The sequence below is a fragment of the Saccopteryx leptura genome, unplaced genomic scaffold (assembly GCF_036850995.1).
Source record: "Saccopteryx leptura isolate mSacLep1 unplaced genomic scaffold, mSacLep1_pri_phased_curated manual_scaffold_52, whole genome shotgun sequence".
NCBI lineage: Eukaryota > Metazoa > Chordata > Mammalia > Chiroptera > Emballonuridae > Saccopteryx > Saccopteryx leptura.
This window is the reverse complement of record NW_027095734.1, coordinates 134,873-161,578: the sequence shown is the minus strand read 5'-3', so window position 1 is coordinate 161,578 and position 26,706 is coordinate 134,873. Positions and strand designations below refer to the sequence as shown.

The window sequence follows — 26,706 nt, the reverse complement described above, 5'->3', positions numbered from 1 at the left end:
CATGTTCCAGGAATTTCTGCTCAGTTTGAGAAAATCATACAATGGGTTTCCAAGGACAGGTGCAGGGGCAGAATGTAAAGGACATGGACAGACTGTCTAGATGAGCTGAATGAAGTAGCTCTCAAGCCCCAGTACTTGGCACACAAACCCAGGAAGCAGCTGCTGTTAGAAGAGCAGGGTCCACTCAGGGAACCCCACTTCAAGAGGGACAGCTGGCTTTTATCTCAATTCCCCACAGGCCTGCAGCACTGTGCGACCATTGAGACCACTGTCCCATGCTAAGCAGTAATAATCAGCCTCGTCCTCAGCCTGGAGCCCAACGATGGTCAGTGTGGCTGAGCTGCCAGACTTGGAGCCAGAGAATCTGTCAGGGACCCCCGGGTCACAATTGCTATTACCCTAGATGAGACATTTGGGGACTGTTCCTGGGAACTGTTGGAACTACTGCACACTATTACTCCCGATGTTGGAGCTGCTCCCAGTGCAGGAGATGGTGACCTGTTGTCCCAGGGCTCCAGACACTGAGGGTGGCTGAGTCAGCACAACCTGGGCCCAGGATCCTGGAAGAGGGAGAGACACAGAGATGATGATTCTGGGTCGGGAGGCAAGAGGAGGAAGCAGACCCCATGTGTCTTCCCAAGGTCCCTTCTTTTGTCCCCTTCCTTATCCAGTCACCTGTGAAGTGAGCAATAAAGGTGAGGAGGAGAGGGGACCAGGCCATGGTGGGGACCATCCCTGAGTCCTGTCTCTGTGGCCCCACAGCTGAAGCAGAGCTTCCCCCACATCTCTCCCTGCCCCTCTTCATGCTCTGCAAGGGGGAGGGGCTACTCATGCAAATGAAACTCCTCCAGATTTTTTTATCCCTCACTGGACTTGGGTCACATTCCTGTGCCAGAGGATGTTAGAGAATGAGTAGGGTGGGGCTCTGTGTTGCCCAGGGGGTGACAAGGTCACAGCTGTGAGTCCTGAGCAGAGAGCCTCAGGCAATGCCATGTAACAGGTCCCAGCACTGATTCCCCCAGACCTTCAGGAACAGTCCTTGTGCGCCCCCTGCTGCCCAGGCCTAGATACAGCATGGTGTAGCATGGTGACTAAGGCCCATTAGAGACAGCCCCTGCTTCCCACAACTATGTTGCTGCAGCTGTCTACTTACCTCAAATTGGGCAGAGGAGACATGCCAAGAGACCCCCCCTGGAAGTCAAACCTAATGTGTTCAAGCAGCATAACTCCCCTTGAGCAGGATCATTTCCTGAAGGTCAACTTCTCACAATGTGTTTCTCTTGACCTGGTGGGGCTGCCCCCACAGTGAGGAGAAGAGTAGTCACTGCCACACTTTGTCTCCCAGGGATTCAGACAGTGTCCCCTTTCAGGACAGAGCACAGCACAGCAGTGATGAGTCACATTTATACACTATGGACTCGGTTCCCTGACCTTCAGATCCTCATGTCGGAGTTGGAACCTCTGCTACACTTGCAACTGCTGTGAACTTGATGCCCTCAGCCCTGTCACTGGCTGTGTGCTATCCTGCTGTCCTATGTCCCAGGGCAGCCGCAACAAAGTACCACGGGCTGAGTGACTTAGAGCACTGGACATGGATTCTTTCTCAGTTGTGGAGTTGAAGTCTGAGATTAAAGTCCAATAACGTTATATATTGCTATAAACGTTTAAAAGAAAATAAAAGAGCTCAGTAACATAAATAATTGTATACATTATTATGAAGTGTGATTTATTCTAATGTAGAAATTGTTTAGTAGTAAGAAATATTTTAATATAAAACAAGGAACCTTGACCAAATCTTCAGAGATTTGATGGTTCCGATTATATTCTTCCTCAATACCCAAAAGTATGTAGACTGTAATATTTTTTGGTTACAGCATTGATAAACACACTTATTCATAAGTTACTCAAAAAGGAAAATCAAAGTCCAATATCATTAAATATTTCTATAAATGTTTAAAATACAATAAGAAAGCTTAGTAACATATAAATAATTCTGTTATAAAGTGTGGTTTATTCTAATGATACTAATTTTGTTTACTATTTGGAAATATTTTAATATAAAACAATACATAAATATATCAATAAATATGACCATGCTGTCTTGATTTATGCTGGCAAAGCCTTTTCCAGTTTAACAACAACTTCTGAAAAGTCATGTAAAAATACCAACATATGCATTTATAATGTGGTAATAAACACTCACACATGTGCATAACTTAGTATTAAATGCAGCATCTTAGTTACTGAAATGCGGAAGGGACATTTCCACAAAAGTCAGCAACAGGAAAAGGTGACCTTTATCTCCATTACTATTCATAGCATTCTGCATGTATTCCTGTCCTCTGTGCTGGGATCCTCACAGACCAGAAGGAGAGGAAGGATGGAGATGAGCCCGGGCCAGAGGCATCTGGCTCTAGATCACCATGGGTCCTGGGGGGACAGCTCACCCAGTGAGTACACTGATACCTGAAGCTCCCAGGTGGCCGTGAGTGATGTGCCAGCTGGTTGGAGCAATCTCAGGATTGTCACACACTGTCCCACTCTGCCCTCAGACCCCAACCCCTTCTGTCCTCTCTGACACACCAGACCCTCCAGTAGAGGAGCACTGCTGTCCTGATCCTCTCTTCTGAAACTCCTTGTGATGTCACAGAGGGAACAGGGGCTGCTGGGATTGTAGACAAAGAGGGCATTGGGCTAAGGTTGTAACTCTCGCTACCAAGAGGTATCAGAGACCTATCACTTTGGCCAGCAATACACACACACCGACGTTTACTACATCATTCATTTCACATCCAAAAATACAGACTATTTTCCCTTTATTTTTTTATAGATCAAATGCCCAAATATATTCTTTTTCTTTAAATTTCTTTTTTTTTTTTACATAGATGCAGGGAGGCAGAGAGGACAAACTCCCACATGTGCCCAGATCAGGATACATCCCTCAAGCCCCCTACTGGTGGCTGCTCTGTTGCTCAGCAACCAAGCTTTCAACAGCCGAGGTGAGACCAGGAGCCATCCTCAGAGCCCAGGGCCACATTGCTGGAATTGAGCCATGGCTACAGGAGGGAGAGAGAGAGAGAGAGAGAGAGAGAGAGAGAGAGAGAGAGAGAGAGAGAGAAGGAGAGAGAGAAGAGGGAAGGTTGGAGGAGCAGATGGTTGCTTCTCCTGCGTGTCCTGACAAGGAATCAAACTGGGGAATTCAACAAGCTGGCTATGCTCTACCACCAGCCAGGGCCCAAATGCCCCAATTTAAAACACCTGTTTTTCCAACATTCTCATCTCCAGTGCCTGGAAACCCAGGAAAGATCTGAGGCTGCTTTGTCCAGACAAGTTCAGTCTCTAAGTCCTTGTTCCTGACACTGGGTGGGATCAAATTCCTCTGTCCCACTGGGGTCTGTCTGGGCACACACTGTGCCCTGTCCAAGGAGCTCCGTCCTGTGTGGTCATGACCAGGCAGTGCAGGTGCCATTAGGAATGGCTTGATGGGGGCACAGAAGGAAACAGTCTTGAATAACCGGACACGTGGGAGGGCATCAGATCCTCAGGTGCTAGTGACAGAGCTGTCAAGAGTCACAGGACAATCACTTTCAGATCAGAGGTCTCAGAGGGGGTTTATGTGTCCCGCTTCCTCCTTAGCACACAGCACTGTGTACATTGAGTCTCATCATCGTTGGGAATGTTGTCATGACCCCATCCTCAGGCCTCCCACTCGCTCATATGCTGAGTGATTCATACGTCTCTCAGTTATGATTATAAATGAGACTGGCTTCTAATTTTCAATCCTGATACTGCCCCTGTTGGGTAGCGATCCTTTGATTTTCTAGAAGGAGAAAATGAGTTTAGGATGCATGAGCTCATTGTAGTAAATACTTTTCAACACATATAAACAAAGACTTCAATACTGTGGATGGCAGAGCCAGCAGCATCTGACCTGGCCCCGGAAGCGGGTTAGACAGAGGCAGACATCCTGGGTGATGAGCACCGGTGCCAGATGATGGAGCTGAGGAGTGCAAACGCCCGCTCCTTCCATTCCGTCTCTTTCCTGTGAAGGAGACTGTTCAGGGAGAGACAAGGTAAGAGGAAATCTCGACCATGTTCATGAATCCCCAGAATCTGTTGCTGAAAACTAACGGTTGACATTTAAAAATCCCTGCTTTGCGGTCTCCTATCTTGTGCCCATGGAGCAGTGTAGATCAAGCTCTTAAAGAAAACATCATTTTGTTTTCTTGTTTCCTATCTCTTTTAAGCTATCAACCAGACTTGGACAATTGAATCCATGAGGGCAGGGGGCTGAGATGAGGTAACTGTGGGAATCAAAGCCAACTGCTCATGTGCCTTTCTGGGTCCTCATCTGTAAACAAGTTACACTTCACTGAGGACACTGCCTGCCCAAGTGTGCAAGAGCCAGTGTAGTATTTTCCCACTGGGCCTGGCCCTGCACCCGAGCTTTCAGGCACAGTTCACAAGCGCCCCCTGCTGGTCACAGAACGTATGTCCTGAAGCCCCTTCCAAACCACCCAGCTCTCTGGAAGAACTCTTTTGGGCAGTTGGATCTTTCTGATGCCACTACCCAGGGCAGTAGAATCAATAGTTCTCATTGTAGTTTAGGGTTGACACATTTATTTTTCTACATCACTAATGATCTGCAGAAAACAATAAAATAAATAAATAAATAAAATACAGGATTGTCTGAGATTTTAATTTGCTTCTATTTTGTCCCTGGGTTCATTTTTGGTATGTGACCACCCTGTACAAGGTCCAGGATTAAGGTTTTTGCGGAGAACCCTGTTAGTTTCTCTTTTATCAGAACAGTGAGAAACAGACATCTTGCCACACAATTAAGTAACCAAATTAAAGAGTCTTTATTTTAAAGCCAGAGATTGCACGGAGACCTAAGTCTATAAATCTAGTGGCTCCAAACACAGTTTGGGGTTAGCTTTTTTTATTGATTTTAATTTTTTATGTTTACATAGATTCTAGTGTTGCCCCAAATGCATCCCCCTTCCACATATTCCCTCAATATCTCCTTTGCCCCCTCCCTGTAGTGCCCTCCCCCCTTCCCTTCAGGTTTATCCCATCCTATCATCCCCTTTCCCTCTGTCCTCTTTTCCTCTGGTCCCTTTGATCCTTCCTCTGTCTCAATTCCATTTCACAGTTCATATTGTTCATTGGATTCCTCAAATGAGTGAGGTCATATGAAATTTTTCTTTTTCTGACTGGCTTATTTCACTTAATATAATAGCTTCCAGGTCCATCCATGTTGTCGCAAATGGTAAGATTTCTTTCTTTTTCATGGCCCTATAGTATTCCATTGTATATATGTACCATTGCTTTTTAATCCACTCGTCCACTGACGGATACTTCGCTATTGTGAACAATGCTGCCATAAACATGGAGGTGCATTTCTCCTTTTCAAACAGTGCTATGGTGTTCTTGGGGTAAATTCCTAAAAGTGGGATAGCTGGGTCAAAAGGCAGTTCAATTTTTAATTTTTTGAGGAATCTCCATACTGTTTTCCACAGTGGCTGCACCAGTCTGCATTCCCATCAGCAGTGCAGGAGGGTTCCGTTTTCTCCACATCCTCGCCACTACTTATTCTATGTTGTTTTGTTGATGAGCGCCATTCTGACTGGTGTGAGGTGATATCTCATGTGGCTTTAATTTGCATTTCTCTTATGATTAGTGATGTTGAGCATTTTTTCATATGCCTATTGCCATCTGTATGTCTTCTTTGGAGAAGTGTTTATCCAGTACTTTTGCCTATTTTTGATTGGATTGTTTGTCTTCCTGGTGTTGAGATTTACAAGTTCTTTATAAGTTTTGGTTATTAACCCCTTATCAGATGTATTGTATAATATGTTCTCCTATTGTGTAGTTTGTCTTTTTATTCTGTTCATGTTGTCTTTAGCTGTGCAATAGCTTTTTAGTTTGATATAGTCCCATCTATTTTTCTTCTCTTTTATTTCACTTGCCCGTGGAGATAAATCAGTACATATATTGCTGCAAGAGATGTCAGAGAGTTTACTGCCTATGTTTTCTCCTAAGATGCTTATGGTTTCACGGCTTACATTTAAGTCTTTTAACCATTTTGAATTTATTTTTGTGAATGTTGTAAGTTGGTGGTCTAGTTTCATTTTTTTGCAGGTAGCTGTCCAATTTTTCCAACACCATTTGTTAAAGAGGCGGTCTTTACTCCGTTGTATGCGCTTACCTCCTTTGTGAAATATCAGTTGTCCATAAAGGTGTAGGTTTATTTCTGGGCTCTCTATTCTCTCTATTCTGTTCCATTGATCTATATGCCTGTTCTTATGCCAGTACCAGGCTGTTTTGAGTACAATGGCCTTGCAGTATAACTTGATATCAGGAAGTGTATTACCTCCCACTTTATCCTTCCTTTTCAAGATTGCTGAGGCTATTCATGTTCTTTTTTTGGTTCCATATACATTTTTGGAATATGTTTTCTATATCTTTGAAGTATGTCATTAGTCTTTTAATTGGTATTGCATTGAATTTATACATTGCTTTGGGTAATATAGACATTTTAATTATGTTTATTCTTCATAACCATGAGCACGGTATATGCTTCCACTTGTTTGTATCTTCCTTAATTTCTTTTATCAATGTTTTATAATTTTCCAAGTACAAGTCTTTAAACTCCTTGGTTAAATTTACTCCTAGATACTTTATTATTTTGGTTGCAATAGTGAAGGGGATTGTTTCCTTAATTTCTCTTTCTGACAGTTCATTGTAGGTGTATAAAAATGCCTCTGAGGCCTGACCTGTGGTGGCGCAGTGGATAAAGCATCTACCTGGAAATGCTGAGGTTGCCGGTTCGAAACTCTGGGCTTGCCTGGTCAAGACACATATGGGAGTTGATGTTTCCAGCTCTTCCCTCCCTTCTCTCTCTCTGTCTCTCTCTCTCTCATCTATAAAATGAATAAATAAAATAAAAATAAAAAAAATGCCTCTGATTTCTGAGTATTAATTTTATATCCTGCCACCTTGCTGAATTCATTTATCAGGTCCAGTAGTTTTTTACTGAGACTTTAGGGTTTTCTATATATAATATCATATCATCTGCAAATAATGATAATTTTACTTCCTCTTTTCCAATTTGGATGCCATTTATTTCTTCTTCTTGTCTCATTGCTGTGGCTAGGACTTCCAGAACTATGTTGAATGAGAGTGGTAAAAGGGGGCACCCCTGCCTTGTTCCTGATCTTAAGAGGATTGCTTTTAATTTTTGCCCATTGAGTGTGATGTTGGCTGTGGATTTGTCATACATGGCCTTTATCATGTTGAGGTATGTTCCCTGTATTCCCACTTTGCTGAGAGTTTTGATCATGAATGGGTGCTGGATTTTATCAAATGTTTTTTCTGCATCTATTCAAATTATCATGTGGTTTTTCTCCTTCCTTTTCTTTATGTGATGAATCACATTGATTGATTTGCAAATATTGTACCAGCCTTGCCTCCCCAGAATAAATCTCACTGATCATGGTGTATGACTTTTTTCATATATTGTTGGATCCAGTTTGCTAATATTTTGTTGAGGATTTTAGCATCTAGATTCATCAGGAATATGGGCCAATAATTTTCTTTCATTGTGTCGTCTTTGCCTGGTTTTGGAATCAGAATTATGCTTGTCTCATAAAAGGAGCTTGGGAGTCTTCCTTCCTCTTGAATTTTTTGAAATAGCTTGAAAAGGATAGGAGTTAGTTCTTCTTTGAATATTTGGTAGAATTCACTTGTGAAACCATCAGTCCCAGGGAGTTTTTTGATAACTATTTTGATCTCATTTGTTGTAATTGGTCTGTTTAGGTTTTCTGATGCTTCCAGATTAATTTTTGGAAGTTTATATGTTTCAAGGAATTTGTCCATTTTATCTACGTTGTCTAGTTTTTTGGCGTACATTTCTTTATAGTATTTTCTTACAATATATTTGTATTTCTGTTGTGTCAGTTGTTATTTCTCCACTCTCATTTCTAATTTTATTTATTTGAGTCCTCTCTTTTTTTCTTGGTGAGTCTGGTTAAAGGTTCATCGATCTTGTTTACCTTTTCAAATAACCAGCTCCTGGTTTCATTGATTCTCTGTAATGTTTCTTTAGCCTCTATGTCAATTATTTCTGCTCTGTTCTTTATTATTTCCTTCCTTCTACTAGCTGTGGGCTTTACTTGCTGTTCTTTTTCTAGTTCTTTTAGATGTAGGGTCAAGTTTTTTATTTGAGCTTTTTCTAGTTTCTTGAGGTATGCCTGTAATGCTATAAACTTCCCTCTCAGAACTGATTTTGCTGTGTCCCATTAATTTTGAGTTGATGTATGCTCATTATCATTTGTTTTTAGGAATTTTTAAATTTCTTCTTTGATCTCATTGTTTACCCATTTGTTATTTAATAACGTGCTATTTAGTTTCCAAGTATTTGAGTATTTTTCAATTTTTCTGTTGTGGTTGATTTCTAGTTTTATGGCATTGTGATCAGAGAAAGTGCTCGATATGATTTCAATCTTCTTAAATTTGTTGAGACCACTTTTGTGCCCTAACATGTGGTCTATTCTAGAGAATATACCATGAGCACTTGAAAAGAATGTATATTCTGCTGCTTTAGGATGAAAGGTTCTGAAGATATCTATTAAATCGAGTTGATCTAGTATGTCCTTTAAGTCTATTGTTTCTTTGTTAATTTTCTTTCTTGAGGATCTATCTAGTGATGTTAGTGGGGTATTAAAATCCCCTACTATTATAGTATTGCTGTTGATCTCACCCTTTAAATCCATCAAAGTCTGCTTTATATATATAGGTGTTCCCATATTAGGTGCGTAGATATTTATAATGGTTATATCTTCCTGTTGGAATGCTCCCTTTATCATTATATAGTGACCTTCTTTATCTCTTACTATAGTCTTTGTTTTAAAGTCCATTTTTTCTGATATAAGTATTGCTACCCCAGCTTTTATTCATTTCCATTTGCGTGAAATATTGTTTTTTCATCCTTTTATTTTCAGTCTATGTGCATCTTTTGTTTTAAGTTGTGTCTCTTGTAGACAACATATGTATGGGTCCTGTTTTCTTATCCACACAGCTACCGTATGTCTTCTGATTGGATCATTTAATCCTTTTACATTTAAGGTTATTATTGATATGTAATTTTTTATTGCAATTTTATTCTTTAAAACTGTATTCCTCTTTTGCTATATTCTTTTTCTCCTTTGATCTGTTTACAACAGGCTCCTTAGCATTTCTTGCAGCCTTGGTTTGGCTGTAGTCAATTCCTTGAGGTTTTTCTGTCTGCAAAGCTTTTTATTTCTCCTTCAATTTTAAATGGTAGCCTTGCTGGAAAAAGTAGTCTTGGTTATAGGCTCTTGTTCTGCATTACTTTTAATATTTCTTGCCATTCCCTTCAGGCCTCAAGTGTTTCTGTTGAGAAGTCAGAAGTCATCCTTATGGGGGCTCCTTTGTAACTGAGAGTCTTTTTTTCTCTAGCAGCTTTTAATATTTTCTCTCCATCACTTAGCTTTGGTATTTTAATTATAATGTGTCTTGGTGTAGGTTTCTTTGGGTTTCTCTTTAATGGAGTTCTCTGTGCTTCTTGAACTTGTGAGATGTTTTCCTGCCTTAATTGAGGGAAGTTTTCAGCTATGATATGTCTGAACAAAGTCTCTATCTCTTGTTCTTTCTCTTCTTCTTCAGGAACCCCTATGATGCGAATGTTATTTCTCTTCATGTTGTCACAGAGCTCTCTTAGAGTTTCCTCAGACTTTTTGAGTCTCTCTTCTTTTTTCTGCTCTGCTTCTGTGCCTTTATTTATCTTGTGCTCTAACTTGCTGATTCGATTATCAGCTTCCTCCATCCTGCTTTTAATTCCTTCCATTGTGTCCTTCATTTCTGATATTATATTTGTCATTTCTGACTGATTCTTTTTTATTATTTTGATGTCCTTTTTTATATTTGCTATCTCTTTATTTAGCTGGTAGTAATGACCATCTATTTTTGTTCTAATATCTTTGAGCATCCTAACAATCGTTATTTTAAACTCTGCATCTGGTTATATCTGATTCATTCACGTTCTTTTCTGGGGATTTCTCTTGATTCACTTGTTTTGCATTTCTCTGCTTTCTTATTTTGTCTGTGTAAAAGAAGGTTTGGCCACTGGAGTCCACTGGGTGTGGCCTCTGTGTTCCCTAGGTGTGGTCTGTTGGCAGGCTTACAACCCCCTCTGCTGTTCCTGCCTAGGGAATTCCCCATGCCTGGCTCCCCATGCCATTTTTAATATCACTGACATGAATTACTTAGACATAAATCTAAGAAAAATATGTATAAGAACCTTGTGCTCCAGCATACAAAAAGCTGATCAAAGACATGGAGGAGCTCAACAAGGGGCCAGAGGTTTAGTGTTAATGGGTTTGAAGACTTGGTATTGATAAGATGTCCATTATCTTTAGCTTAATCTGTACATTCAGTGAGATCTCAATCAAAACTGCAGTCAAGTTTCTTTTTGTTTTTAACTTAGACCTTAATGATTAATGCATTCGATCTTTATTAACAATTTATGGCCACAGGATTGTATATAGTATTTCCTTATTTCCCTTTTAATATCTGAGGGATCAGTAATGATTTCACCTCCTTCATGTCTGGTACTGATTATTTATGCCTTCGTTCTATTTTTCTTATCAGCCTGTCCAACAGTTTATTCATCTTTCTAAAATTGAGTTTTGATTTCATTGATTTTTCTCTACTGTTTATTTTTGTTTTTTGTTTTGTTTTCATTGAATGCTATATGCAGTGTTTCTCTTTTCTGATTACTTTAGATTTGCTATGCTCTTTCTCTAGTTTCTTAAAGTAGAAATTTAGGTAGACAGTGTTATTTTGTTGTTGTTGTTGATATTATTGAGAGAAGAAGGAAAAGAAAAATAGAGGAAGGAAGAGAGCAAGAAGAGACACTGATGTGCTTTTTCCACTTATTTATGAATTTATTGGTATATTCTCATATGAGCCTTGACAGGGGATGGGACCTGCAACCTTGATATATCGGGACAAGACTCTAACCAACTGAGCTGCATGGCCAGGGCAAAAATTGCTCCTTTCAAGTGAGATCTGGGAAGCCCATTCCTGTGTTCATCAAGACATGAGTGGGACAGCCCTGGCCGGTTGGCTCAGTGGTAGAGCATCGGCCTGGCGTGCAGAAGTCCTGGGTTCGATTCCCGGCCAGGGCACACAGGAGAGGCGCCCATCAGCTTCTCCACCCCTCCCCCTCTCCTTCCTCTCTGTCTCTCTCTTCCCCTCCTGCAGCCGAGGCTCCACTGGAGCAAAGATGGCCCGAGCGCTGGGGATGGCTCCTCGGCCTCTGCCCCAGGCGCTAGAGTGGCTCTGGTCGCAACAGAGCGACGCCCCGGAGGGGCAGAGCATCGCCCCCTGGTGGGCAGAGAGTCGCCTCCTGGTGGGCGTGCCGGGTGGATCCCCGTCGGGCACATGCGGGAGTCTGTCTGACTGTCTCGCCCCGTTTCTGGCATCAGAAAAATACAGAAAAAGAAAAAAAAGACATGAGTGGGACACAATCAATTAAATACTTCACTGATGCATGGGACCTGATAGTCTAATTGCTCCTTATTAAAACTCTTGACTAGGACACCTGGTTCCTTTATGATTTGCACACAACCCCTTGGAACCTGAACCCTGTGTTTTTCTGGGATGCAATAGGTAAAAACTGGCTCATAACTCATCCTCCTTGGCAAAATGTTTTCAGAATTTCCATTCTGTCGTGTTTGTTTGCAATGAGAAAATTGTTTATCTCTTCAGTGATTGAAGTGTTTTGTTTTTTAAGATCTTTTTATTCATTTGAGAGAGGAGAGAGAGAGAGAGAGAAAGAGAGAGAGAGGAGACACAAAGGGGGAGGAGCAGGAAACATCAACTTTCATGTGTGCCTTCACTGGGAAAGCCCAGGGTTTTGAACCAGCAACTTCCATGTTCCAGGTTGACACCTTGTCCACTGAGCTACCACAGGTCAGGCCTCAAAGTGTTTTAATATCTCCATTCCAAACTTATTCTCCAGTTCGAAATTTCTGGATATTTTGTTAGTTTATAATTTAAAACATTACCTTGCAGCTCTTTATAAAGAATTTGTTGGTGGGGGGGGAAGTAAAGATAAATCATGTGTGAAACACCCTTGATTTGGAGAAAAATGACACATCTCTGTAGCACAGCTTCCTGCACACTACTGCCCTGTGTCAATGCAATTCCAATCCCCTCAACCCTATGGCCATGCTCCCTGCCTCCCCATCCCCTGCAGGAAACACTGCGGAGTCAGGGGAGTCTCTGGAGGACACCTGCTCTGAGGGCAGAGGAGCCAGTGCAATTCTGCCATTGTGATCTGATTTCTTTTCCTTTTTTTTTTCGGTGTCCAATACATGGGAACCTCAGTTTCAGTAAATCTGATTACGATGTAGGAACAGAAGTTGCGTTCCCTAGAGTATAAACCAGGGGTCCCCAAACTATGGCCCATGGGCTACATGCGGCCCCCTGAGGCCATTTACCGGCCTCTACCGCACTTCCAGAAAGGTCACCTCTTTCATTGGTGGTTAGTGAGAGGAGCATAGTTCCCACTGAAATACTGGTCAGTTTGTTGATTTAAATTTACTTGTTCTTTATTTTAAATATTGTATTTGTTCCTGTTTTGATTTTTTACTTTAAAATAAAATATCTTCAGTGTGCATGAGGATTTGTTCATAGTTTTTTTTTATAGTCTGGCCCTCCAACAGTCTGAGGACAGTGAACTGGCCCCCTGTGTAAAAAGTTTGGGGACCCCTGGTATAAACTATCTTACACTTCCATATATTATTGTAATTATTATTGTATTTTGAAGTTAATACTATTTTGGGGTTGTTTTTATTTTATTTTAGTTTAGTTTTTTCTATAAGCCAGTGAGAGACATTTCATTTTTTCGGTTTTTGTGATATTTTCTCTAGGTTTCTCCTTATGTATTTTGCTAGTATGTTTATCATTAACCATAGAATGATAACTGTGCTATATCAAAACTTTCTCTTGGTAATTAAAGGCTGCTGCCATGAATCTGAACTTGAATATAGTGAGTGTGCCTGTGTGTTTGTGTGTGCATGTGTGTATAACTTTTTATTTTGTCACTACTGACAATAACAGGGCAACTGATATACATATACATATATATAATGTATATACTATATCTTTTAGCTTTTATGAACACACTGTTAGCACTAAATAGTGGATGAAAAATAAAACTTATTTGTCTGACTTGTGGTGGCACAGTGGATAAGGGCGTCGACCTGGAAGGCTGAGGTTGCCAATTTGAAACCCTGTGTTTGCCTGCTCAAGGCACATATAGGAGTTGATGTTCTCTTCTCCTTTTCTCTTTCTTTCTCTCTCTCTCTCTCTCTCTCCTCTCTCTCAAAGAATGAATAAATAAAGTCTTTTTTAAAAAAGAATAATAAAACATTTTGAAGATGAGAACAATAGACTTGACCACTTCCTCTGGAACCATGGAAAACAAGCCCCCAGAGTCCACACCAGTTCCACACAGCCTCCGTGAACAGGAGACAGGGGGACATTAGGACTGAGGGTGCACTGAGCCAACAGGGGTTTTTGTCTCACTTCCCCACCTGCATCTGTCACTGTGGAAATGGTTGCTGAACCACAGAGCACAGTAGTACTCAGCCTCGTCCTCGGGCTGGGCCCCTGTGATGGTGAGGGTGGCCTTGTTTCCAAGCAGGGAGCCAGAGAATCTGGCAGGAACCCCTGGTACCCGGTTGGTGGTATCACCTATTAGACCCCGGGGGCACCTGGTAGGGCTTCTGTTGGACCCAGTGGGCATTGTTATTAGTGGTAACGGCCGCAGAACTGGATCCACAGGTGAGTGTGACTGTTCCCCCAAGACAGTTGTGGATTGTCCCAGGGGTTGTTGATAGTGAAGCTTCCTGAGTCACCACAGCCTGGGAAGTGGCTTCTGAAAACTTGTGAGAGACCAAAGGTCAAGAAAGGGGACTGTTCCAAAGGGATGCAGTGTGACCTCTTTCACCTCCTGCCTCACCCTCAGCCCAAAAAGTCCCCGAACCTGTGCAGTGAGCCAGCAGTGTGAGCAGGAGGGCAGCCCAGGCCATGATGCAGACTCCTCAGTCCTGTGCTCTCAGCAACACCACAGGGTCCCCAGCACAGCTCTCCTTATAGCTCTTATCATGGAGGGGGGGTTGCATGCAAATGAGCTACCCTCCCAGGGACAATCGACAGTATGTCTTGGTCACAGATACTCAGCTGTTCTATGCCAGAGACCAAGTGTCAGTGACCCCCAGGCCCTGGAGGACCCCGGCTGCGCCTCCTCTTCTGAGGTCTGCCCAGGGCCCCTGTGTCCGCAATGACAGAGGGACACACTCCTGAAAACCTTTCCGTTTCTCCCTGCCTAGTCTCAGGTCTGAATGTACAGTTACTGTGGAAGGTGACTCTGGACCTGAGATTCTACACAGGGATCTGGTGCTGGACGTAAGGGACATGGAAGCTGAAATGCTAGTGTTGAGATAAATGAGAAATGAGGGACTAGTAAGAAATCACATCTTAGATGATGACAGATAAAGGGCTGAATGCATTTATTACAAATTTTGTTACTAACATTCTTGCAAGTACTAATTAGCATCAAGGAAGCCTGGTGTTTGCCACGTGTTCCAAACTGTCTCAGACATTCCCCAACAGCACAGGTTACATCATCCTTCCCCTGGGGCAGCTCTGGGTGGGGGTTAGGAGCCAGTGTTGAGTAGAGGGTTTGATGGGATGGATATAGGAGAAGCACCCAGGTCTCAAGAACCCCTCACATGCAGGAAAGAGACAGAGCAGCGCCCCCTGTGGGTGCAGAGAGTCAGGGCCTGCTCAGGCAGGAGCTTCCTCTGAGAGACCTTGCTGTGCGGCTGACCACGCCCCCTCACGTCTGCTTTCCCCGGGTTCCAGGTCAGCCATCACTCAGGGACCACGCACACATCCTGCCTCGGCCCAATCCTCCCTGGGGCTGATGTGAATTTCTCTTGATATGATATTAATTCTTCTTCCTCTTATGTTGTGAAAATATCAGATCATAAATGAGATTGGTTTGTAATTTTTATTTTTATATTATATATAAAGGGAAGAGAGAGAAACTAGAATATCGATCTGTTCCTATAAGTGTCCAGACCAGAGATCGAACCAGCAACCTCTGCACTTTCGTCCTGTGCTCTAACCAACTGAGCCAGCTGGCCAGGTTGAGATTGGCTTGTAATTTATAAAACTGATCCTGTTTCCAGTGGGTTGGGCTCCATTATTTACTAGAATAAGACAATGAGCTTAGGCTACATGCTCTCTATATTCATATATCTATTTTTAACAGTTTAAAACAGCAACTTAGACACCGTGGATGGCCGAGCCAGCAGCATCTGACTGGTAGAGACTAAGAAGGTGGCAGAAATTATGGACAATGACCCTTTGTGCCCACCCTGAAGGAGCAAAAGGCAGAGCCAATACTCCCCCTACCCCATCCTTTCACATTTCCCCAAAGGAATCTCCCTATTCAGGATCTGAGGAGGTGAGGAGAGGAATCCGGGCCTTGGTGGAGGGGCCCCAGAGCTCTGCTTGCTGAGACACAGCTGTTGGCATTGAGACACTCCCTGCCTGGGTGTCACCGATCCTATGCTCAGGGAGCACGGTAGGTCAGGTTTATTCAAGGAGATTTATTTTTGTTGTGTGATTGTCCATTTATCTTTTTCTGTAAATCAGGCCTGGACAATAAATCCATGAGAGGGGATAAGGATGTGATATGAGACACGTGTGTGTCAGAGCTGAATGCTTTTGGGGGACCAGGTGCAGTAAGTCACACTTCAGTGAGGACACTGCCTGCCCAAGTGTGCAAGTCAGTAGAGTATTCTTGAGTGGGCTTGGATCAGAGGCCTGAGCTCTCAGGCTCAGTTCACCAGTGCCCCCTGCTGGTCTCAGAGCTCCTGTCCTCATCCACCTGTCCTGGAAAGGCTCTGATTTGGGGGTTGGATCTTATTGATGTCACTAAAAAGGCAGTGGGAGGAGCAGATCCCCTTGTGGTTTGGGGGTTGATAAAGGTAATATATTTTGAAAAATAAAGTTGAAGCTGTCCACATCCACTTTCAAGTATGGTGCAAAGAGTGTGGTAGCAACAGATAATGTGTGATTTCCTAATAACCCCCGGTCTCTTGGGGCTCACTTGAAAGCAGATGGCCCTGGGGAGCCAAAGCTCAGTCTGTGTAAATTCTGATGATTAATCAGTGTCCACGGGACACATGTCCTCTCTCAGTGCTGTGTCTCCCAGCATGCATTGTGCCACAGTCAACCTATTGTCACAGAAATCCATGACTTCCACATAATGTCCTCTCCCTGCCATTGGGGCAAAGCTCAACATAAATTTTGTTTAATATTACGATCTAGATAGAGAGAAGAAAAACGAATCCAACCTAAATTTCCCTCCCTGCTTTCCCACGTCACTCTCTGTACTGGCCGCCTAAGGGCATGTTCTTACAGGGACACAGTGACTCAGGTTTCAGCAATGGCTCTGGATTGTAAATGTATTTCAGAGTGTCTCTGGGATTTTGAAAGTTAATTGGAGAGTGAATGAGTCCTGGAATCTTACCTCGATTAAAATTTAAACAGAAAGTCTCAAGAAAGACCCTAAAAATAGAAGAAAATGCTTCTCAAATATTGCTGTTTAACCAACTCCTGGAAAGTTCGCTGAACTAGAGATCCTGGGACAACAACACAGGTTTCTGACTCGGTAGGTCCAGTGTGGGAACTGCAGTTCTAATAAGACTCATGGTAATGCTTTCATTTCAATGACAAAAGAAATATTAATTTTCTCTACAGTCAAATGAATGAATGAGGATAGGTGGTTAACGGTCTATGAAGTAGAGGAGTTCTACAGGTGGGTCTCTGAATCTCATGTTTGGTTGATAATTTTTTGAGCTGAGCTTTTCTGCATAATTATAGACACAAAGAAGGAGAAACCTCATTGTTGCAGAAGTCTCATTAAAGAGATGGACACACCCTAAGAGAGACAGGAGGAAGCACATGGTGATGAGGTACTGGGCAGGAGCACAGGGCCATGGAGCCCCTTTCCATGGTGTGTGGATTATTTCGACCCTCTGTCACTTTTCTGCATCTAAGTTAGAGCCACTCTGTGCACATGAGGAGGTTTTGGTTGCACTTCCCCGTGGGTTTACATCACTGTGTAAATGTTACCACCAGTATGCATACTACAGTAATAGGCAGCCTCGTCCTCGGGCTGGGCCCCCGTGATGGTGAGGGCAGCGTTGTTCCCAGAGATGGATCCAGAGAACTGATCAGGGACCCCCGAGGGCCAGCTGCTTGTGTCATAAATGAGCTGGAAGGGAGACTTTCCTGGGGTCTGCTGGTACCAGCAAGGGTAGTTACTACTAGAAACTGACCCTGAGCTGAGGCCACAGGTCAGTGTGACTGTCTCTCCTGGAGACACTGACAATGATGGCTCCTGGGTCACCACAGTCTGAGAAAATGCTCCTAAAACCAAGAAGAGAGAGTCAGGTGTTATGAGAGACAAAGATCACCTTGAAACCCAGCTTTTATGTTTCCCCAAGGATGCAGAGTCCCTTCCCCTGACCTGAGCTGTAAGCCAGGAGCTGGGAGAAGAAGCATCGTCCAGGCCATGGTGGGGACACAGAGGATGTGGGCTCCTCGCCTCCTGCGCTGCAGAGAGGTGTCCTTGGGGCCTTTTCATGCCTCCCAGACCATGAGGAGGAGAAGACGCTTCATGCAAATCAGCTTCCTCTCTCCTCCTGCCGCAGAGTCAACCTGGTGTCCTTTGGGGAAAGCTTGAAACAAACAGATGTTGAGACCTCACATAGACCAGTGACTGCATGGTGACTGAGACGCTGATGGGAGGCGTTAAGGTTTTCACCAAGTAAGGTCCCTGATGACCTTGATGACTTCAAGCCTAATTATTTTTTCCTCTGAAAGGTTGTAGAGCTGAAGGAAGAGATGAGGAAGTTCTCTGCCTCCTGGTTCCAGCAAATCTAACTCCATCTCTGGGACCATTTATTTTTCCTCAGTGAAATCCCCTCTTATCTTCTTCAAGGAATCTTAGCAGCCACTCCTCCCACCAGCAGTGACTTCTCAGGGAATTCACAAGTTTGTCTCTGGGGTGAAGGGACAGGGATCTACCGCTGAATCTGTCCTGACCCTGTCCCAGTAGCAGTGACCGAGGACTCAGGCCTGGGGTGCTGACACAGAGCTGCACTGTCAAGAGGGATGGCACCTCCGCCATCCACTATATGGAGCAGCTCCACATTAAAGGTGGTTTTGAGCAGAAAATTCATGGTGTCAACAAAATTATGAGATACATATTAACAACTGATATAACAAAACAGGAGCATATATCTCATTATCAAAGGTGAGAACAATGTGTGTGAACACGTTGGTGTGAATGTCACAGAACATTTTCTTTACACTCTGCTGTGGAGCAAAGGAGTTGAAAGGGCAGACCAGGGATCTGCGACGTAAGGGGACGGGCAGGGCGACAAAACACCTCCCGTAACTGGGGAGATAACACACACTGGGTGCTCATCAGAGTGCGGCATGAGACTATGAGTTATGCGATTTATTTGGAAACACTGGCCCATCTTCTCTGTATTATAACTTGCATGGTTCATTCTCTTTCTCTTCACACATCTTTGATAGCCACAACTCATAAAATGCTATAAATTCGTAGTAAATTATGTTCCTATTACACAGGCATATAGCTGATAGTGTAGAGAAATAGAAAAAAATTTGATATCAGATTTTAAGATAAAGAGTAAGAACACTGAAGGAAAAGAAGAAAATAGTGTGTTGAAAATGCAAACTATCAGTTTCCATAAGTCATGATAAAATACCCAAGTAAATGAGAACTAACAGACAAGTAATAATAACAGCTTACAGCTGCCATGATGCAGATAAAGGACCAATGCACTTAGGACATATTCATGATGAACGCACTGGCGGTCACGTTAGCAGCGGGATCCCTGAGGTCCACCATCTTTGCAGACTGTCTCAGGCATCTCCAGGCACTGGGAGTTCATACTAATTTTTTCTGTCGGGCAGATCTGGGTGGAACTAGAAGCCAACTAATTCCCATGGAATTAGCACGTATTGAAAGTCTGAATTTGGGAGACATAACCAGGGCCCTAAGAGCCCTTCACATGCAGGAAAGAGACAGAGCAGCGCCCCCTGTGGGTCCTGCGGGACACTGACTGACTCAGACTGGTTGCCTGTGGGCGGTGCTTTTATCTCTGAGAGAACACCTGGCTGCGGGCTGACCACGCCTCCTCATATCTGCTCTCCCCCAGATTCCAGGGCACCATCACCCAGGGAGCATGCAGATATCCTATCCTACCTCGACCTTATCCTCCCTGAGGGATGAAACAGAAGTTTTGTTGATTTGACGCGGATTCTTCTTGCTAGTATGTAGAGGTATTTGTGCAACTATCATCTATAAACATTAGTGAGATGTGTGTGTGTGTGTGTGTGTGTGTGTGTGTGTGTGTGTAATTTTCCAATATTTTCAGTTGTGGCTTTTGCCAAATAAATCTCTATGTCACCATTCCTGTAACAAAGAGCTGTAGTGTTACTACCCTCAAAATCCTCATTTCTCCCCTCTGCATAGCTCCTTCCATCCCCAGACTTCCGGGAAACCACTGACCTTTTTGTTGTCTGCATGATTTGCCTTTCCAGAATGTCATATTGTTGGAGTTATACTATAATTGTGTTTTTCTTCTTTAAGATTGGCTTCTGTCACTTAGCAACATGTATTTAAATGTCCCCATGTTTTTTGTGTCTTGATATCACATTTATTTTTAATCACCGAATCTTATCCCATTGTGGGATTTACCATAGTTTGTCTCTCCATTTGGATATTAGAGGGCATTTCCTTGCTTGAAGAAACAACAATAATGAATAAAGCTGCTAGTAATATTTATATGCAGGTTCTTGAGTGGACACAACTCATTTGGATAAAGACCTAATATAATATGATTGTTGCATCTATGTTATGAGTACGCTTAGCTTTTGAAGAAGTCGGCCATGCTGTCTTCCAAAGTAGCTGACAACATGTTGTCTTCCCACCAGCCTTGAATGATGGTCACTCAAAGGCCAGTCTATTTCTATCAATAGTTTAGTCCATGTGTTTCACAGAGTCTCTCCACCCTGGCAGGTGAAAACCCGGACATCCTCCAAAGTCTTTATAAAAGTTTACGATCAGATCTAGTTCTTTACTTGACATCCCAAATCAATCTAACCCACACAGCTCTGTTATTTTCTTAGCCTGGACAGTGGCTATCTGATGGTGCAAACTTTTTAAGGAGGAAACTTTAATCCCATAGGCTGTGAGTCACTGAAGACATCATACACTAACCTAAATATCTACCCTCCATATTTCTAGGTCAATTCAGATGTTGTCTTTTAATGACTTTCTAATTGTTTATAAGAGATGACCATTTAATTTATAATTGTAATTTACAAATTATAATATGTATATGATATTATCTATGTCATCTTTCTCAGAAGATACATTATCTTGCCATTTGGGAGTTAAATTCTTGGCTCACCATTATGAAGACATACCACAGTCTAGGATGAAAATCTGGTCCCCTTTTCTGGATCTTCCCAATATATCCATTTTCCCAATATATCCATTTTCCATTTCTAGAACCAATCCAAGAATCCAATAATGAATAATGTCTCTGGGGAAGGAAACAAAAAGACACTACAAGGTCTATCACATTCACATGACGTCCTTAGCTGAGAAATATGATCAGTGTTGTCTTCCATTAGAAGTCAGCACTGTGTTAACTCTAACTGCCTCCCTTGTCCAGGTAAATGACTGGGTAGCAGGAAAGTTCCCCTCCTGAGGAGCCCACTAACACCACCAGGCCACATAGGACAGGGTCTCAACATGATGACAGTTCTTGTGCAATGTTTGTACCAGAGCTGGTGAAGAGACAGATAGCACCAAGAGCAGAGCACAGATTTTTGTGTGTATGTGTGGCGGGATTTAGGGAAGATGATAGCCTGACTCAAGATGGCAGGTTAACTTCAAGATGGAGTCAGCCTTGTCAGCACATCCAGGATTCATTTTACTTATAATAGAGATGCTGGGAAGAATAGGAACCTTCATATTGACCAATACTAGACATCTTCATGGAATCGAATCTTAGTGTTTTATTTCAGTAATTGGATTAATGAAAGATTGTGTGGCCTGGCCTGTGGTGGCGCAGTGGATAAAGCATCGACCTGGAACACTGAGGTCGCCGGTTCAAAACCCTTGTCTTGCCCGGCCAAGGCACATATGGGAGTTGATGCTTCCTGCTCCTCCCTCCTTTTCTCTCTCTATCTCTCTTTCTCCTCTCTGTCTCTCTTCTCTAAAATGAATAAATAAAAATAATTTTAAAAAAAGATTGTGTGTATTTGATTAAGCAGAGGTTATTTATATGTATATGTATATATATATATATATATATATATATATATATATACACACACAAAATGTCAGGTAAATATGATTAATTTTTTTCACATATTTCTTTTCTTTAGAAAAGATGAAAATGAAATACAGCACACAAATGTGGCTAGAGTCTGAGATGTTTTACCTGAGCACTGGTCCCTTGTACTGCACATACTGAGGCCTTGGACTTCTATCCTCAGAAGAGAGAATAGAGTGTGCTTTTATTCTAGTGCATGTGTTTTCAAACATTCTGTAATAGTTTTCTGTTTACAGAAAACTTAAAAAGTTAGTACAGAAACCTTTTACGTAACTTCCACCACATCTTTCTAACATTAAAATCTTGCAGAACATAGTCATATTTAAAAACAGAAAACGTAACCTTGGCAAAATAATATTAGTAAGTTGCAAGTTTTATTCAGATTTCAAAAAACTTCCCAATATATCCATTTTCCATTTCTAGAACCAATCCAAGAATCCAATAATGAAGTGGATGTTACAGAAAATATTCATGCACTCAAAAACATAACCATATTCTTAACATAATGCTTGTTTTTTCTAAATTTATTTTGTGTTTCTTCAAAGTAAAAACTGTTAAATATAGTTTTTAGATTTTATTTTTATATTTTTAAAAATTTATTTGTTTTATAGGCGACAGAGAGAGAGAGAGGGTGATGAGAGAAGGGTAGAGAAGCAGGAAGCATCAACTCCCATATGTGCCTTGACCAGGCAAGCCCAGGGTTTTGAACCGGTGACCTCAGCATTCCAGGTTGACATTTTATCCACTGTGCCACTACAGTTCAGGCTCAATATAGTTTATAAATATATATGAAAAAATAAATAAACCAGAAATTTTACATATTTTTCTGCCCCTCACAGCCCAGTCTTAGGGGACGCTCAGGTAGTGACACCACCTCCAGCCCAGCCCCCTGTCCCGGCACCAGGGGAGTCAGCTCAGGGGTGGTAAGATTACTTCTGGAAGCCACTTTTAAATACATACCTGCTAAAAGCATAAATATTCATATCAGCCATCACATAGATCCTCAGAGAATCTATGTTTGTGGATATTCCTCTCAACTTGTGGTTTGAAATCAAGTCAGAGTTTTTTGTGACAACCTGAGATTTTAAGTCTGTTTCTGTGTGGTCCTGGGCATTTGAATGAAATCTGGGAAAGAGTGTGTCCTGAATTTAGCATAAGTGGATTTTAAACAGAAATTCTCAGGAATAGTTTTATATTCATAGAAGTAGAGGTACTTCTGCCTGACCAGGCAGTGGCACAGTGGAGAGAGCATCAGCCTGGGATGCTGAGGACCAGGTTTGAAACCCCGAGGTTCCTGGATTGATGTCGGGAGCCGATCCAGCCTTGCTGTCTGACACAGTCAGAGCAGGGAGGGAGCATCTGCACAGCACATGTCTTTCGGGTTGTATCTGGGCATTTCCTCTGATAATATTCCCCCTGCTGGGATTTTGTGCCATAACCATAGGGACGGGCCCACCGAATGATTCCAATAATACTGAAGACTTCCAACTTATTCGAGACCTAGAAATCAACCAATCTACAAATGTATCTCTCCTTAATGACTCTCATATTAGCCACACGAATAAATATCCCCTTGACCACTCGAGCCCCCTGTGTTCCCTAAAGAAAATTTACTAGCAACTCCATAAACAAGAACTAGAAGCAATGATCAAGGTAACTGTACTTCCCACTATCAAAACACAAAAGCACCTTTCAGCCTTTACTGAACCTTTGCTTAACCCCCCTAGCCTTTTCATACTATATAAGAGTAGAAAAACTTTCCATTCCTCTTACATACCTGACCTTCAGGTAGTGGAAAGCTCTGAGAAAAATGAAGTTAAAATTTAATCAGTAGATGAAAGTAGTAGTCAAACATAATTGTACTAGACAATAGGCCATTAAATAAAGCAGAGTTATTAATCAATAGTGAACCTTTAGAAGCCTGAATAAGGCTAATGCCAATATTGTTACTGCTCAAGGTATTGTGTACTTAGAATGGCTTACCACCTGATTAATAGCTTAAAGAAATGTACTAACCTCTTCCTGGAATATTTACCCATATTAAAGCAAAAATAACTATTAATCAATGTACTCTGCATATCATGTGATTATAGCTTAGTATATAAAAATAAAGCTATACTAGCCATTGGCAGATATGCCTGGCACTTGATTCAAAGAGCAGCTCTCTCATCTCATTCTTTGCTGACATTGTTCTTTCCTTTGGGGACCCCTGGACCAGTTGGAGTGGGACTCTGGCAGATTGAGTTTGGGATCATAAGACATGACTGCTTGGTCAGTGGCTTGAGCCTAAAGATTGCTGGTTTGAAGTCAAAGATTGGTGGCTTGAGCAAGGGGTCACTGGCTTGGGTGAAGCCCCAGGTCAAAGCATGTTTGAGAAAGCAATGAATGAACAACCAAGGTGCCGCAACTATGAGTTGATGATTCTCATAATTTTCCTTTCCTGTCTGTCTGTCCCTGTCTGTCCCTCTCCCTCTCTCAATAAAAAAATGAAAAAAAATTATTAAATTTTCATGGAGAGCCTGTTAAACACAAGTTCTTGCACACAAACACAAGTGTCTGACTCAATAGGTCTAGTGAGGAATCACATTTCCAGCCAGATCCCGGTAACACTGCCATTTCAATGCTAATGAAATATCCGTGTGTCTGCCGGGTCAGATCAGTGAGCAAGAGCATGTCTGTTACTGCTCTTTGAATAAGGAGAGTCTTACAGGCAGGAGATGGGTCTCTGAGAATCATGTTGGTTAAAATATTTCTAATGCTCATCCTGCCACATCTTGAGTTTAAGAAAAGTGGCAGAGAGGAAGTCTATTCTTCCAGGTGTCACAGAGGAGAAATGGACACACCCTGGGAGGGACTGGAGGAGGCACATGGTGCTGAGCCACTGGACACGACAGTGGGGTCAGGTAGCCCGTGCTGTGTTGGCCATTTCCACCTTCTCTTTGTTCTTCTGTCACTGAAGCTGAGCCGTTCTGTGCACATGAGGAGGTTTTGGTTGCACTTCCCCGTGGGTTTACATCACTGTGTAAATGTTACTACCCATGTACAGAGCACAGTGATAGTCGGCCTCGTCCTCAGGCTGGGCCCCCGTGATGGTGAGGGCGGCTTTGTTCCCAGAGATGGATCCAGAGAACCGACCAGGGACCCCCGAGGGCCTGCTGTTTGTGCTGTAGATGAGCATGCGGGGAGGCTTCCCTGGAGTCTGCTGGTACCAGCTGGGGTAATTACTAGTAGTGACTGACCCAGAGCTGAGGCCACAGGTGAGTGTGACTGTCCCTCCTGAAGACACTGACAGTGATGACTCCTGGGTCACCACAGTCTGAGAAGCCACACCTAAAACCAACAGGGAAAAGACGTGTTATGACAAACAAAAGTCACCTTGAGACCCGGCTTCTATGAGTCCCCTAAGGATGCAGAGTCCCTTCCCCTGACCTGAGCTGTAAGCCAGGAGCTGGAGAAGAAGGACAGTCCAGGCCATGGTGGGGACACAGAGGATGTGGCCTCCTCACCTCCTGCGCTGCAGAGAGGTGTCCTTGGGGCTTTTCATGCATCCCTGACCCATGAGGAGGAGATGGTGCTTCATGCAAATCAGCTTCCTCTCTCCTCCTGCCCCAGGGTCACCCTAATGTCTCCAGGGGACATCTTGAAAGAGACCAGTGACTGCACGGTGACTGAGACACTGAAGAGGTGGGTTGAGGTCTTTCACCAAGTCAGCTCCCTGATGCCCTTGGTGACCTCAGTCCTAAATATAATTTGTAGAGGATCGAAGTCTGAAGAATGAGATGTGTGTGTTCTCTCCCTCCTGGTCCCAGCAATCTAGTTCATTTCACATAGAACCCCGTCCCTGAGAACATTTCCTCCTTCCTCAGTGAATCCATGCCTGTCTTCTTCGGAGAATCTTAGAAATCCCTCCTCCCCCCAGCAGTGAGCCCCCTGAGAATTCAGTGTTTGTGTCTGGGGTCAGAAGGAAAGGGTTTCCCCTGACTCTGTCCTGGACCCTGCACCTGTATTAGTGATCGGGGACCAGGGCTGGGGGTGCTGACACACAGCGGCACTGTCAGGAGAGGTGGCAGTTCCTCTTTGTTCTACGACAACATCGATCCTGTGGAGTAGTTTTAAATTAAATGCAGTTTTGAACAGAAATTGTCACAGTATCACCATGAAATTATGCGATAGTTATTAACATCTGATAAAAAATGGAAATATGTATGTCATTATTGGAAATGAGGACAACTGTGTGTACACAATTAGTATGAACATTACAGAACATTTAAAGCTCTCTTTTCAGAAAGACGAAGAGAGAGGAAGGGAGAGAAAGACAGGAAGGGAGAAATAGAGGGATGCAGAGACAGAGAGAAGCATCAACTCCTTGCCTTCACCCGGGATTGGACCTGAAAACTTTGCTAAAGCTGAGCCAGTGATCCAGTGCTCACTGCAACCTTGGGCTCAAGCCAGCGACCTGGGGATTGTATCCACAATCCCTCCCTCAAGCCAGTGATCTTGCATTCAAGCCTGTGACTTCCTAGGTTTTTTTAAATGGTGGCATCACTGTTCCATAACAGTTCCATTTAGTGTATCACCAGGGGTCAGGTAAAACTCCCTTTCTCTTCACACTCTGCAGTGGAGCAGAGGACTGGGAAGGAAGAACAAGGGATTGAGATGTGAGGTGACGATCAGGGATTAAAATATCTCCAGTGATTGGGGGCTATAACACACATGACAGGCGTTCATCAGAGTGTGGAATGAAACTATGACTTATGCTATTTCCTTTGGAATCACTAGCCAATCCTTTAGGTATTAAAATTGCATGATTCACTCTTTTTCTCTTCATGTGTGTTCGAGCCACAACACATAAAATAGAAAAAATTTATAGTAAATTATTTTCTTATTATACAAACATATAGCTGGTAGTGTATAGAAATAGAGAAAATTTAGTATCAAATTGTGAGAGGAAGACTATTAGCACTCAAGAAAAATAATTAGGCTTGACCAGGTGGTGGCACAATGGATAGAGCATCGAACTGGGATGCGGAGGACCCAGGTTCGAGACTCTGAGGTCGCCAACTTGAGTGGGTGCTCATCTGGTTTGAGCAAAGCTCACCAGCTTAAACCCAAGGTTGCTGGCTCGAGCAAGGGGTTATTCAGTCTGCTGAAG

The 26,706-nt window shown here is 42.8% G+C and overlaps 1 protein-coding gene across 1 annotated transcript; it reads right to left on the bottom strand.

The window, feature by feature from the left end:
* Nucleotides 1-219: 219 nt before the first annotated feature.
* Nucleotides 220-25,096, bottom strand: LOC136387038 (uncharacterized). The gene is made up of 7 exons (XM_066358107.1): nt 24,984-25,096; nt 24,599-24,884; nt 20,634-20,643; nt 17,226-17,527; nt 13,621-13,820; nt 446-560; nt 220-364 (listed from the first exon to the last, which is right to left on the bottom strand). The coding sequence occupies exons 1-7, from the start codon at nt 25,027-25,029 to the stop codon at nt 220-222; spliced, it is 1,104 nt and encodes a 367-aa protein (XP_066214204.1). The 5' UTR covers nt 25,030-25,096.
* Nucleotides 25,097-26,706: the final 1,610 nt, after the last annotated feature.

Excerpts from the sequence above, each read along its gene's own strand:
- LOC136387038 (XM_066358107.1), bottom strand. The coding sequence starts at position 25,029 with ATGGCCTGGACTGTCCTTCTTCTCCAGCTCCTGGCTTACAGCTCAG. Across the intron at positions 24,885-24,983 it reads GCTCCTGGCTTACAGCTCAG|GTGTGGCTTCTCAGACTGTG; the intron begins GTCAGGGGAAGG and ends TGTTGGTTTTAG. Across the intron at positions 13,821-17,225 it reads GGTAACATTTACACAGTGAT|AAGCCCTACCAGGTGCCCCC; the intron begins GTAAACCCACGG and ends TGGGTCCAACAG.